The 14,942-nt window shown below is 44.8% G+C and overlaps 1 protein-coding gene across 2 annotated transcripts in view; it reads left to right on the forward strand.

Annotated features, from left to right (window-relative positions):
* Positions 1-14,942, forward strand: part of CORO2B (coronin 2B) — a 150,081-nt gene that overhangs the window by 114,188 nt on the left and 20,951 nt on the right. For both annotated transcript variants that reach the window (XM_038767117.1, XM_038767118.1), the window contains exons 4-5: positions 14,066-14,215; positions 14,375-14,539. In XM_038767117.1, the coding sequence (XP_038623045.1) occupies positions 14,066-14,215; positions 14,375-14,539 (315 nt within the window). The remainder of the gene's footprint in view (positions 1-14,065; positions 14,216-14,374; positions 14,540-14,942) is intronic.

The following is a 14,942-nucleotide window of genomic DNA, read 5'->3' on the forward strand; positions in this document are numbered from 1 at the left end:
ATACATTGATTGACTGGTCCAGCCTACTTGGTCTAATTGCTTTTCCTTGGCTGATTGAGTCCCTGTAGCAATAATAATAATAATTGTGGTATTTGTTAAGCCCTTACTATGTGCCAGGCACTGTACTAAGCACTGGGCTCTGTACTAAGCACTGGAGGGAGAAGAGGTTCACCCAATCCTTTTTTTAAGACCCTGATGGCTTGCCTTGTTCTCTACCACACTCTTCCAAGGATGTAGCATTATTCTCTCCCCACAACAAGCTCTCAATAGACTATTCTGAAAGCTTGTTATGGACAGGGAACATGTCTGCTAATTCTCTTGTATTGTACCCACCCAAGGGCTTAGTACAGTGCTCCGTACACAGTAAGCACACAGTAAATACCACTGATGGATTGATTGATTGGACTGGAAACTCACTGTGAGCAGATAACTCTTAAGTTGTTGCACTGCATTCTCCCAAGTGCTTAGTACAGTGCTCTGTACTGTAAGTGCTCAATAAATATGACAGATAGGCACTCACTCTAGACTGTAAGCTCCTTCTGGGCACTAGTAGTAGTAGTAGTAGTAGTAGTAGTAGTAGTAGTAGTAGTAGTAGTAGAATTTATTAAGCACTTACTGTGTGCAGAACACCTTGCTAAGTGCTAGGAGAGGATACTCAGGTGGAAATTAGGCAACATCCCTGTCCCTCAAGGGGCTCCCAATCTAAAGGCAGGGAGTGTGTCTACCAACTCTGCAATATTGTACTCTCCCAAGTGCTTAGTACAGTGCTCTGCACACAGTAAGTGCTCAATAAATATGATGGATTGACTGATTAATCGATCAAAAAATGCAATTGATTGGGAAAATTATGTGTATCTCTTCCCAAACTCCAGTTTGGAATTTTAAAATCAATTGTTAGTTGCATCCAGGACAGTGGGACTTGGAAGTAGGGGACAGAGAAAGGGAGAAGCAGTGTATGGCCTAGAGGAAAAAGCTAAGGGAAAAAATAAGGAGTCCTGCATAATAACCCTGGTTCCACCGCTAGCCTGCTGTCTGACTTAGGCAAGACATTAACTTCTCTCTGCCTCAGTTTCCTCATCTGGGAAATGGAGATGAAATTACTGTTCTCTCTCCCCACCTCAGAATGTGAGCCTCATATGGAACAGGGGCTGTCTGATCTACCCCAATTCTTAGCATAGCACTTGGCATATGTTAGGCATTTAACGAACACCACAATTAATATTTCTCCCCCTCAAGACTATAAGCTCACTGTGGGTGGGGAATGTGTCTGTTTATTGTTGCATTGTACCCGCCCAACCACTGTCTGTTTATGGTTGTGTTGTACCCTCCCAAGTGCTTAGTACAGTATCACTCTGCACACAGTAAGCACTCCATAAATATGATTGACTATTATGATATATAATGATAATATAATGAAAAGAGGGAGAAGAATAGAGTCTGTAAGGAGCTCTTTACAGCTTATCAATCAATCAGTATTTTATTGAGCACTTACTGTGTGCACAGCACTGTGCTTGGGAAAATATGATGTCTACAGACACGGTCCCTGCCTGTGAGGAGTTTACAGTCTACAGGGGGAAACAGACAGTAAAATAAATTACAGGTAGGGGAAGCAGTAGAATATAAAGATAAGGATGGAAGTGCTGAGGGGCTGGAGTGAGCATCAGAGAGCTTTAAAAGTACATAGTCAATGGTGAGGGGAGGGCAGATTGAGGAAATAAGGACTTAGGGCTTAGTTTACTGAAGACTTGGAGATCAAGCAATCAGAGGTATTTATTGAGCGCTTACTAGATGCAAAACACTGCACAAAGCGCTTGGAGAGTACACTATAACAGAGTTGATAATAGACCTTACAGTCCTGGGGTGGAGATCTGGGGGATCTGGTTTTAAGGTCAGCGTTGCTAATGAACAGCTCTAGATTCTGCTGATTGCAGAGGGCTTGGCTTGGAGGGGAGTGAACCCAGCTAACCCTGCACTTAGTACAGTGCTGTGCACACAGTAAGTGCTCAATAAATACAACTGAGTGCCTGTGAGCTGCAGCATTCCCAGAGGCAGTGTCCGGCCAACCATTCTCCAGAAGCAGCCTGCTTTATTGGCGCTTCTGAACCAGGTTTCCTGACCCAGTTTTTCAAGTTTCTGTTCAAGGGTTAAATGGGAAGGCAATTATTAACTTCCAGGGTTTTGTTCCCAGCTTTCCCTTGGGGAAGCAGAGAAAAGTGAGGCAGTGTGGCCTACTAGATAGAGCATAGGCCTGGAAGTCAGAAGGACCCGGGTGCTAATCCCAGCTTTTCCACTTATCTGCTCTGTACCTTAGTCAAGTGTTTTTGAGTCTCTGTGCCTCAGTTTCCTCATCTGTATAATGAGGATAAAGACTGTGAACCGCATGTGGGACAGGGACTGTGTCCAACCTGATTAACTTGTATCTACCCCAGCGCTTAGAACAGTGCCTGGAACATAGCAAGTGCTTAACAGATACCACAATTATTATTATTAAATACCTTTTTAAAAAAGTGCCTTCCAAAGTCCACTAGGCCAGTTTTAGGGGATAATATAGCTCTGGGAAAATTAAGTTAATTCCTACTTAAGCAATCAATCAGTCAAGGCCTATTCTTTCATTCATTCATTCATTCAATTGTATTTATTGAGTGCAGAGCAGTATACTAAGCACTTGGAAAGTGCAGTTCAGCAACAAAGAGAGACAATTTGTGCCCACGGAAGACTCAGAGTCTAGAAGCGGGGAGACAGACGTCAAAACAAGTAAGCAGGCATCAATGACACCAATATAGATAAATAGAATTGTAGATATAGACTGTGACTTCTAGACTTCTAGACTGTGAGCCCACTGTTGGGTAGGGACCGTCTCTATATGTTGCCAACTTGTACTTCCCAAGCGCTTAGTACAGTGCTCTGCACACAGTAAGCGCTCAATAAATATGATTGAATGAATGAATGAATATATATACACATCAAAACAAGTAAACAAGCATTAATATAAATAAATAGTGGATAGTTCACAGGCCTGATGGATAGAGCAGGGGCCTGAAGTCAAAAGGACCTGCATTCTAATCCCAGCTCCTCCACTAGTCTGTTGCATGACCTTGGGCAAGTCACTTCACTTCTCTGTGCCTCAATTTCCTCATCTGTAAAATGAGAATTAAGATTGGGAATACTACGTGGAACAGGGACTGTCCCAATTATCTTGTATCTACCCCAAATCTGAGTATAGGGCCTGGCACATGGTAAGTGCCTAACAAATACTACTACTACAAATAATAATAATCATAATAGTGGTATTTGTTAAGCACTTTGTGCCAGGCACTGTACTAAGTGCTGTGATAGATACAAGCAAATCAGGTGAACACAGTCCTGTCCCACATGGGCTCATAGTCTCAATCCCCATTTTACAGATGAGGTAACTGAGGCCCAGAGAAGTGAAGTGACTTGCCCAAGGGCACACAGCAGATGAGGGGCAGAGCCGGAATTAGAACATATGACCTTCTGACTCCCAGGCCCGTTCTCTATCCATTACGCCATGCTGTTTCTAATTATTTCTACAATTCCTATTATTACTACAATTACTACTTATTATCACTATTATTATTGTTATTAATATTAAGCACTTACTGTGTGCAGAACCCTGTACTAAGCGCTTGGGAGAGCCATACTCCCCCCCCCCCCCCTCCAGCCATGGACTCTTCAACAAAATAGGACTAGATCGTGGAGTTGCACAGCTGTCCGCTAAACCCTGAGCTGCCTTTCTGGAGGTGGAGGAGAAACCTCTGTCAGAATCCAGAAGAGCTCTGGATTGCTCTTCTCCTTTGACCTCGGTCAATCATCCCCAGAGTGCGGTGTGCTCTGCAGAATTATACCAAACCTAGCCAAACCCTCTGTGGGCTCACGTGTTAACAAGATGAAAGGGACCTGTTTTGACTACCTGCTCTGCCCCCTCTTGCATTTTTGTGCAGTAGGATGATTAAGGGCTGGGGTCGGTGGATTTCAGAGGAAAAGGATGGTTACAAAATAATGGATTCACTCCCAGGTTAAACGCTGAAATTAAAAAGCCCTCTTAAATGAATTTACAAAGTCGTTGAAATGTCTCTCTTCCGTGCCTCTGAATAAGAAAGTGGGAGAGGAGCAAGCTTTTCAAACACTTCCTCTAATATCTGTAAAATATTACAGCACTTCCTCTAGACTGTAAGGTCTCTGTGAGCAGGAAATATCAGTCAGTAAGTCCAGTGCACCACACTGACTTCTAATAATCCCAAATGTATCAGTCTTAATTCCAAAGTCACACACAGCAGACAAGTGGTGGAGCTGGATTAGAACCCAGGTCCTTCTGACTCCGAGCCCTGTGCTGTATTCACTAGAGGGCTTATTAACTCCTTACTCTGTGCCAGGCACTGTACTAAGCACTTGGGTAGATACAAGCTAATCAAGTTGGACACAGCCTCTGTCCCACAAGGGGCTTACAGTCTTAATCCCTACTCTCCCTCAGTGGCAGTGGGCAGAACCCAGGAGACACCCCCCACCCCGGCCATTCCCCGGCGGGCTCATAGCAGGAGTCAGAAAGACCTGGGTTCTAATCCCGGCTCCACCACTTGTTTGCTGTGTGACCTTGGGCAAGTCACTACACTTCTCTGGGCCTCAGTTTCCTTCAATTGTTAAATGGGGATTCAATGCCTATTCTCCCTCTTTTTCATACTGAGCTCCATGTGGATCAGGAAGTAGACATCTGACCTGATCACCTTGTATTGACCCAAGGCATTAGTACAAGTGCTTGGCACAAAATAATCAATCATATTTATTGAGCATTTACTATGTACAGAGCATTGTAATAATAATAATGATGGTATTTGTTAAGTGCTTACTATATGCAAAGCACTATTCTAAGCACTTGAGAGAGTACAGTACAACAGAATTAGCAGTCACATTCCCTGTCCATAACAATCTTATAGTCTAGAGCAGAAGACAGACATTAATATGAGTGCATAGGTCATTTATAATAAATAATTTAAAGCTATCTAAGTAAGTGCTGTGGTATGGGGAGTGGGGCGAATATCAAATGTCCAAAGATTACAGATAATAATAATAATAATAATGGCATTTATTAAGTGCTTACTATGTGTAAAGCACTGTTCTAAGCACTGGGGAGGTTACATGATGATCAGGTTGTCCTAGGGGGGGCTCACAGTCTTAATCCCCATTTTACAGATGAGTGAACTGAGGCACAGAGAAGTTAAGTGACTTGCCCAAAGTCACACAGCTGACAATTGGAGGAGCCAGGGTTTGAACCCATGACCTCTGACTCCAAAGCCTGTGCTCTTTACACTGAGCCATGCTGCTTCTCAGATGGAAGATAATAAGTGCTTCAAAAATACCACAATTATTATCCCTCCCCCAGCAGGCTGCAAACCCGTTGTGGGCAGGGAATGTATCTGTTTATTGTTCTATTGTACTCCCCCAAGCCGTTAGTACAGTGCTCTGCAGACAGTAAGCACTCCATAAGTATGACTGATTGAATGAATGATTGAATGAAGAGTGAATTATTAAAAGGGGTGCTTTCTAAAGTCTCTGATCAGAGCTTGGTGGCTGTTATCTTAGACAACCAAAGAAACTACATTCCACTGCCTTGTGGGAAGATACTGAGGTGTGGCTGGGTGGTGGAAAGGGAGGTGTTCTTTATCCATATTCTCATTCTGGTTTTAGAACCTCTGGATAGGGTTTTTGTCTTTATCACCAAATTAGCAGGAGTTTGTGCAGCCATTTCTGAAATCCCTTTCTCTGACCTAGCTTTCCTTCTCCCGGGTTTTAGTTGAAGTTTTAGGCCTAGGGGAAATTGCACAAGATGGAGAGTCAGGAGACCCAGGTTTCAATCTTTGCTTCACCATTTAATAGTAATATAACTGTGGGATTTGTTCATTCATTCATTCAATTGTATTTATTGAGCACTTACTGTGTGCAGAACACTGTACTAAGCGCTTGGGAAGTACAAGTCGGCAACGTATAGAGACGGTCCCTACCCAACAACGGGCTCACAGTCTAGAAGGGGGAGACAGACAACAAAAGAAAACATGTGGACAGGTGTCAAGTCGTCAGAACAAATAGAATTAAATCTAAATGCCCATCATTAACAAAATAAATAAAATAGTAAATATGTACAAGTATGTTCAGTGCTGACTCAGTGCCAAGCTCTGAACTAAGACCCAAAGAAGATACAAGATGTTCAGGTTGAACACAGTCCCTACCCCTCATGAGGTTCACAGTCCAAGAAAAAGGGAGAAGAGGTACTAAATCCCCATTTTACAGATGAGGAAATGGAGGCACAGAGAAGTTCAGTGATTTGCCCAATGTCACAGAGCAGATAAGTGTCAGAGCTGAGATTAATGGACTAAACACTTGGGAGAGTCCATTGTAACAGCAAACGGACACATTCCCCACCCACAGTGTGCTTACTGTCCAGAAGGGAGACAGACATTAATGTAAATGAATAAATTACATTCATCATTCATCACTCTTCACCTCCTACCTCACCTCGCTGTTCTCCCACTACAACCCAGCGAGCACACTTCGCTCCTCCAATGCCAACCTTCTCACTGTACCTCGATCTTGTCTATCTCACCGTTGACCTCTTGCTCATGTCCTGCCTCTGGCTTATTGCCTTCCCGTTTAACCCTTGACCAGAAATTTGAAAAACTGGGTCAGGAAACCTGGTTCAGAAGCGCCAATAAAGCAGGCTGCTTCTGGAGAATGGTTGGCAGGACACTGCCTCTGGGAATGCTGCAGCTCACAGACACTCAGTCGTATTTATTGAGTGCTTACTGTGTGCACAGCACTGTACTAAGCGCAAGGTTAGCTGGGCTCACTCCCCTCCAAGTCAAGCCCTCTGCAGTCAGCAGAATCTAGAGCCATTCATTAGCAACGCTGACCTTAAAACCAGATCCCTCAGATCTCCACCCCAGGACTGTAAGGTCTATTATCAACTCTGTTATAGTGTACTCTCCAAGTGCTTTGTACAGTGTTTTGCATCTAGTAAGCGCTCAATAAATACCACTGATTGGTTGATCTCCAAGTCATCAGTAAATTAAGCCCTGACTAAGCCCTTATTTCCTCAATCTGCCCTCCCCTCACCATTGACTATGTACCTTTAAAGCTCTCTGATTCTCCATCCAAACCGCTACCCTGCTCGTTCAAGCTCTCATCCTATCCCGTCTGGATTACTGTATCAGCCTCCTCTCTGATCTCCCATCCTCGTGTCTCTCCCCACTTCAATCCATACTTCACGCCGCTGCCCAGATTGTCTTTGTCCAGAAACGCTCTGGGCATGTTGCTCCCCTCCTCAAAAATCTCCAGTGGCTACCAATCAACCTACGCATCAGGCAGAAACTCCTCACCCTCAGCTCCAAGGCTCTCCATCACCTCGCCCCCTCCTACCTCACCTCCCTTCTCTCCTTCTGCAACCCAGCCCTCACCTTCTGCTCCTCTGCCGCTAATCTCCTCACCGTGCCTCGTTCTCACCTGTCCCGCCGTCGACCCCCCGGCCCATGTCATCCCCCTGGCCTGGAATGCCCTCCCTCCGCACATCCGCCAAGCTAGCTCTCTTCCTCCCTTCAAAGCCCTACTGAGAGCTCACCTCCTCCAGGAGGCCTTCCCAGACTGAGCCCCCTCCTTCTTCTTCCCCTCCTCCCCCCTCCATCCCTCCCGCCTTACCTCCTTCCCCTCCCCACAGCACCTGTATATATGTATATATGTTTGTACGTATTTATTACTCTATTTACTTTATTTGTACATATCTATTCTATTTATTTTATTTTGTTAATATGTTTTGTTTTGTTCTCTGTCTCCCCCTTCTAGACTGTGAGCCCACTGTTGGGTAGGGACTGTCTCTATATGTTGCCAACTTGTACTTCCCAAGCGCCTAGTACAGTGCTCTGCACATAGTTAGCGCTCAATAAATACGATTGAATTGAATGAACCTCCTGTTTTCCTCCTACACCCACCTCCTTCCTTTCCCCGTGTTGACCAAACAGTCATATTTATTGAGCACTCACTATGTGCAGGGTACTGTACTAAAAGATTGTAAGAGTACAACACAACAGAATTAGCAGACACATTCCCTGCCCATAACGAGCTTACAGTCTAGAAGGGGAGGGAGAGGTGCTAAAGAGCATGAAAACGTCCTTAAAGGGGTGGAGCAAGATAATAATAATTGTGGTATTTATCAAGTGCTTACTGTGTAGCAGGTGGTGAGGTGGATAATCGGGCCCCACAGCCTTGTCCACCCTGCCCAGGGCTCTCAGCCTAAATTGGAGGGAGAACATGTAATGACTCCTGCTTTTATAGATGAGGAAACTGAGGCAAGTTAAGTGACTTGGTCAGGGTCACACACCAGACAAGTGGCAGAGTTGGGAATGGAATCCAGGTCCTTTGACTCTCAGGCTTCTGCTATTTCCAGAGAAGCAGCATAGCTCAGTGGAAAGAGCACGGGCTCTGGAGTCAGAGGTCAAGGGTTCAAACCCCAGCTCCTCCAATTGTCAGCTAGTCACTTAACTTCTCTGTGCCTCCATTACCTCATCTGTACAATGGGGATTAAGGCTGTGAGCGCCCCGTGGGACAATCTGATCACCTTGTAACCTCCCCAGATCTTAGAACAGTGCTTTGCACTGTAAGCACTTAATAAATGCCCTTATTATTATTATTAGCCACGTGGCTACAAAGGAAAATTGTCACTAGTAATGGAAGCTATGGAGCAGCTACAGCAAGCAATTCACTGTACCGTCCTAAGTGCTTTGACGAAGTATGACAACAAAAAAGGCGAGCTGGAGAAGCAGAGGGAGCTGCGTTTTATGTTTCCTGGCTTAGAGAGGGATGTCTGGTGTCCCCTGGTGCCATCATAGACCATACTGAAGTCATCCCTTCTCTAGCTCTCAGCCTCAGCCCTGTCCGCCCTGCTTCATCTCTAATTCAGACCGAGGGTCCTTCCTTTCCAGCAAGGGCCTTCAAGGGCAACCATTGGTGTGTTTATACATGGACTGCCACCACACCCCTTCTTGTCTCTCTAGAAAATGTCCGTTATCCTCCTCCCAGGCCTTGTATTAACAGGGAGAGGTCTTCCAACTGTCAGAAGTCTGTCTCTTATCTCTTCAAACTTGAAATGAAAATGTGCCTCATACTTGGGGAAGGGAGGGGAAAGTCTAGTTAGTGAGTTCTCTTTCCACCGGAAAACTGTGAGTCCCATATGGGACAGGGACTGGGTCTAATCTGCTTATATTGCTTCTACCCCATATAATAATAATAATAATTGTGGAATTAAGCACTTACTATGTGCCAGGCACTGTATTAAGCACAGGGGTAGATACAAGTTTTTCAGGTTAGACACAGTCCTTGTCCCATGTGGGACTCATGGTCTCAATCCCCATTTTACAGATGAGGTAACTGAGGTATATGAAGTGACTTGCCTAAGGTCACACAGTAGATAAGTGGTGGAGCTGGGGTCAGACTCCATGACCTTCTGACTCCCAGGCCCAAGCTCTATCCACTACGTCATGCTGCTTCTTATTCACCATAATAATAATTACGATAATAATAATAATGTGGTTTTTGGTAAGCCCTTACTATGTGCTGAGCACAATACTTAGTGCTTGGAATAAGATAAGCAGATTGGACACAGTCCCTGTTCCACACAAGGTTCATAGTCTCAGGAGAATTCAGTAAATTATGTTGTATTGTAATCAATCGTATTTATTGAGCGCTTACTGTGTGCAGAGCACTGTACAAAGCGCTTCTTCTATTGTACTCCCCCAAGCGCTTAGTACAGTGCTGTGCGTATAGTCAGTGCATAGTAAATACCATTGATTGATCGAGAAGGGAGAGTACATATTAATTCCCATTTTACGGAAGAGGAAACTGAGGCCCAGTGACTTGCCCAAGGTTACCCAGCAGGAAGTGGCAGAGCCAGGGTTAGCACCCAAATCCTCAGACTCCCTTTCGGTCTTTCCATTAGGCCACGCTGCTACTCTCTGCGGGGCACATAGAAAGTGGTTGACATGGATCACAGTCATTAGCTTTTTCCACATGTGAATCCTGCTCTGGGGAAAGAAAAAGTAGGTTACTATTGCTCCTTTAATTCTCTGGGAGGACTCTTTGAGGGGAGATGGGGAGTTATGTAGAGGCTTTTTTTTTCTGAAGACTACCTAGATTTCTTCTTGTTCCTTCCCAGAATGAGGTTGGTAAAAGGCCTCGCCTCTGGTTCTGACAGTGCTTTCTGAAGAGTTGAGAGTGAAGAAAAGGATCTCTGCCATTAGAGAAAAGAAAAAAAAGAAAGTTTTCATCTATAGCAGGTTGGATTCAGAATAGTGGGATAGAACTTCCAGATAGCCTCACAGCCTGCAGATAGGGTGTGTATGTTTGTGTGTGTGTGTGTGTGTGCATGTGTGTATTTGCCAATTTCCATACTTTTGGCAAGCTAAAACCCTTTTGCACCATTTTAGGGGGCAGCAGCATGGCCTAATGGAAAGAGTATGGGCCTGGGAGTCAGAGGACCTGAGTTCTAATCCCAGCTCCACCACTTATCTGCTCTGTGATCTTGGGCAAGTCACTTCACTTCTCTGTTCCTCATTTTCCTCATCTGTAAAATGAGGGTTAAGACTGTGACTCTGTCCACCCCAGTTATCTAGTAAGCACTAAGTACAGTGCCTGACACATAGTGAGGGCTTAATAAAATGCCATTAAAAAATTTATACAACAATAACCTGGCAGCAAACACTGCTATCCAAGCAGTTAATCCAAGCAGATAATCCAAGCATTTATCCTCTCCAGTCTTTATTTCTGCATCAGCTGCCTTGTCGACCTCCCTGCCTCCTGTCTCTCCCCACACCAGTCCATATTTCACCCTGTTGCCCGGCTCATTTTTCTACAGAAACGTTCAGCCCATGCTTCTCCACTCCTCAAGAACATTCGATGATTGCCCACCCACTTATGTATCAAACAGAAATTTCTTATTGTTATTATTATCAAGTGCCATCGAGTCGTTTCTGATTCATAGCAACTCTGTGGATATATTTTCTCCAAGACATCCTGTCATAATCCATAACCTTGCTAAAAGTTCTGCTATTATCATTGTTATGGTCTCTATCCATCTAGCTGCTGGTCTGCCTCTTCCACATTTTCCCTGGACTTTTCCTCGCTTTAGTATCTTCTCCAGAGAATTAGTCCTACTGATTATGTGTCCAAAATATGCTAATCTAAGTCAAGTCATTTGGCCTTCCAAAGACCACTTTGGTTTCATTTGCTTCAAAACCCATTTGTTTGGGTTTTGGGCAGTCCATGGTGTTCTCAAAAGCCTTCTCCAACACCACATTTCAAACGAATCGATGCCCTTTCTCTATAATGTTTTTTCACTATCCAGCTTTTGGGTCCATATGTTGCCACTGGAAACACCATAGAATTGACAGTTGCATTTTTGTTGCAACTGTTTCATCGGCACGTTTCATCACTTTTTCCAGGCTCTTCATAACAAATCTTCCTAACATTACTCTTTGGCGTATTTCTTGACTACTAGTTCCTTTATTATTGATTATCAATCCCAGGAGAGAAAAATTGTCAACTATTTCAATCTTCTCTCCATCCACTACAAATGTGTTAAAATTTCCAGTAGTTATGATCTTTGTTTTCCTGACATTCAAATGTAGGCCCATCTTTTTATTCTGTTCCTTAACTTTTAATAACAAGCCCTTCAAATCTTCACTTTCTGCTAGTAGGGTAGTATCATCAGGATAACGAAGGTTGTTTATATTTCCTTCCTCCAATCTTTACTCCCCATTCATCTTCATCCAATCCAGCTTCTCCCATTATGTATTCAGTGTAAAAGATGAACAGATAAGGCGATAAGATACATTCATTCAATCTATTTATTGAGTGCTTACAGTGTGCAGAGCACTGTACTGAGATACATCCTTATCTTACCATCGGCTTCAACGCACTCCATCACCTTGCTCCCTCCCATCTCACCTTGTTCCTCTCCTACTACAACCCAGCCTAAATTTAACTCCTCTAATGCCAACGTACTCACTGTACCTCGATCTCTTCTGTCTTGCCACTGACCTCTCTCCCACATCCTGCCCCTGGTTTGGAATGCCCTCCCTCTTCATATCCAAAAGATGATCACTCTTCCCATCTTTAAAGCCCAATTGAAGGTACATATCCTTCAACAGACCTTCCCTGACTAAGCCCTCATTTTGTCTCCTCCCACTCCCTTCTGCATCCCTTGCATTTGGATTTGAACCCTTTATTCACCCTTCCCTCAGCCTCACAGGACTTATGAATATATCCATAATTTATTTCTTTATATTAATGTCTGCCTTCTCCTCTGGACTGAAAGCTCATTATGGGCAGGGAATGTGTCTGCACACAGTAGGCGCTCAATAAATACTAATGATTGAGTGAACTGATTGAAACACCACTAACAAGCTTTCGCCACTTTGGCCCTAATAATCATCATGCCATAAAGTACATTTAATCCTATCCTTTGCTTTCAATTAGCAAGAGGCGGTAAGAAGCAGTGTGGCTTAGTGGATAGAGCACGAGCCTGGGAGTCAGAAGCACCTGGGTTCTAATCCCAGCTTGTCTGCTGTGTGACCTTGGGCAAGTCATTTAATTTATCTGTGCTTCAGTTACCTCATCTTTAAAATGGGGATTAAGAGTGTGAGCTTCATGTGGGACATGAACTGTGTCCAACCTGATTAGTTTGTATCTACCTCAGCACTTAGTAGTAAGCACTTAACAAAGACCGTAATTATTATTATTACAGTGCCTGGCTCATAAGTAAGTACATAACAAACACCGTTAAAAAAAAATTTGTTCATCAACAGAGATTTCCAAGCGCCTAGTGGGCTTAGCCCTGAATCCTGTGCTCTGGTCAATTTGTCCAAATAAAAATTTCCTTATAGGACTTCAGGCCCGACATCTGGTTGGCAGAGTTTTTATGTGTAGATTGTAAACCAGTAGACAGGTAGAGAAGCCCTGCCCAGATCGATTCTCAATCGATAAACTGGTGTCATCAGGCCAGTGCTTCTTTTAGAGAAGAGGAAACTGAGGCACAGAGAAGTCAAATGACTTGTGCAAGGTCACACAGCAGGTATGTGGTGGATCCGGGATTGGAACCCAGGTCCTCTGACTCCCAGGCTAATACTCTTTCCACTAGGCCACGGTGCTCCGCAATCTTGGTTGAGATTTTCCTTCATTTGAAGTTGCTTTCTGATATGTGAACTCTACCATAGAGTTAATTGGCTTTAAGCAGAGTTACTTTCCTGTTTTAGAGTATAAATCTCTTGTGGACAAAGACCATCCCTTCTTCAGTCTGTACTTTCCAAGAGCCATGAACAGTGCACTGCATCAAGTGGGTGTTCAACAAATGTTACTACTACTATTATCACCATGACTACTGTTAATACTCCTACTACTACTTCTACCATCATAACTACTGGTGCTAAATAATAATAATTATCATTATGGTATTTGTTAGGCACTTACTAGGTGCCAGGCACCATACTAAGCGCTGGGGTGGATCCAAGCAAATCAGATTGGACACAGTCCCTGTCCCGCTTGGGGCTCACAGTCTTACAGATGAGGTAACTGAGGCCCAGAGAAGTGAAGTGACTTTCTCAAAGCTGCACAGCAAAGTGGAGGAGCCAGGATTAGAACCCATAACCTTTTGACTTCCAGGCCTGTGCTCTATCCACTACGCTGTTCTGCATCCCAATACTATTACTACTACTATTACTATGACTTAATGGGCAAGCATTTCCTCTTGCTTTAAAAACACTAGTTCTGAGAGAAGGGAATTGCAATAGGTCAAAGCTCTCTCCTCCTACAGAATTGAATTCAGTGGTATTCATTGAGTACCTACGGTATGCCAGGTACTGTGCTAAGCACCAGAGGAGAATACATGAAGGTTCAGTGGTGAGTGTCAGAACAAGCCCTGGGGCCTCTCTGCCCCTCTGACAGCGGGTGGCCCCGAGCGGGTGCTCTCTTCTGCATCTCAATCAGACTCCCTCCCCGTGGCCCTCCCCAGGTGAGGCTGTGGGAGATTCCCGAGGGCGGCCTGAAGAGGAACATGACAGAGGCCATCTTGGAACTCTACGGCCACAGTCGGCGGGTGGGGCTGGTGGAGTGGCACCCGACCACCAACAACATCCTGTTCAGTGCCGGCTATGACTACAAGGTGAGCTGGGGGTTGGGCTGGGGCTCCGGGGCGGGCTGAGGGAGGCTATGACCCGGGAGGACAAGATGGCAGGCGGAAGCGGGGGCAGTTTCTGTTTTGCTTCCAAAATGGCAGCAACAGGGGACTGAGTCAACCCGCTCCATGGGTCCCTCCTCACAGATTCTCATCTGGAACCTGGATATCGGAGAGCCAGTGAAGATGATCGACTGCCACACCGACGTGATCCTCTGCATGTCCTTCAACACGGACGGCAGCCTGCTGTCCACCACCTGCAAGGATAAGAAGCTGCGCGTCATAGAACCCCGCTCGGGCAGAGTCTTGCAGGTGATAGGGCAGGGATTTTTGGAGAGCCCCCCTGGGCATCACCCCGAGGAAGGAGCATGGTGTAGCGGATGGAGCACGGGCCTGGGAGTCAGCGGGTCACTGGTTCTAATACCAGCTCTGCCACTGGTCTGCTGTGTGACCTTGGGCAAGTCACTTCACTTCTCTGAACCTCAGTTACCTCATCTGTAAAATGGGGATTGAGACTGTGAGCCCCATGTGAGACAGGGACCTTGTCCAACCTGATTTGCTTCTAGACTGTAAGCCCACTGTTGGGTAGGGACTGTCTCTATATGTTGCCAACTTGTACTTCCCAAGCGCTTAATACAGTGCTCTGCACACAGTAAGCGCTCAATAAATACGATTGAATGAATGAATAAATGCTTGTCTCCACCCCAGAGCTTAA

Source organism: Tachyglossus aculeatus, chromosome 26 (genome assembly GCF_015852505.1).
Source record: "Tachyglossus aculeatus isolate mTacAcu1 chromosome 26, mTacAcu1.pri, whole genome shotgun sequence".
NCBI classification, from domain to species: domain Eukaryota; kingdom Metazoa; phylum Chordata; class Mammalia; order Monotremata; family Tachyglossidae; genus Tachyglossus; species Tachyglossus aculeatus.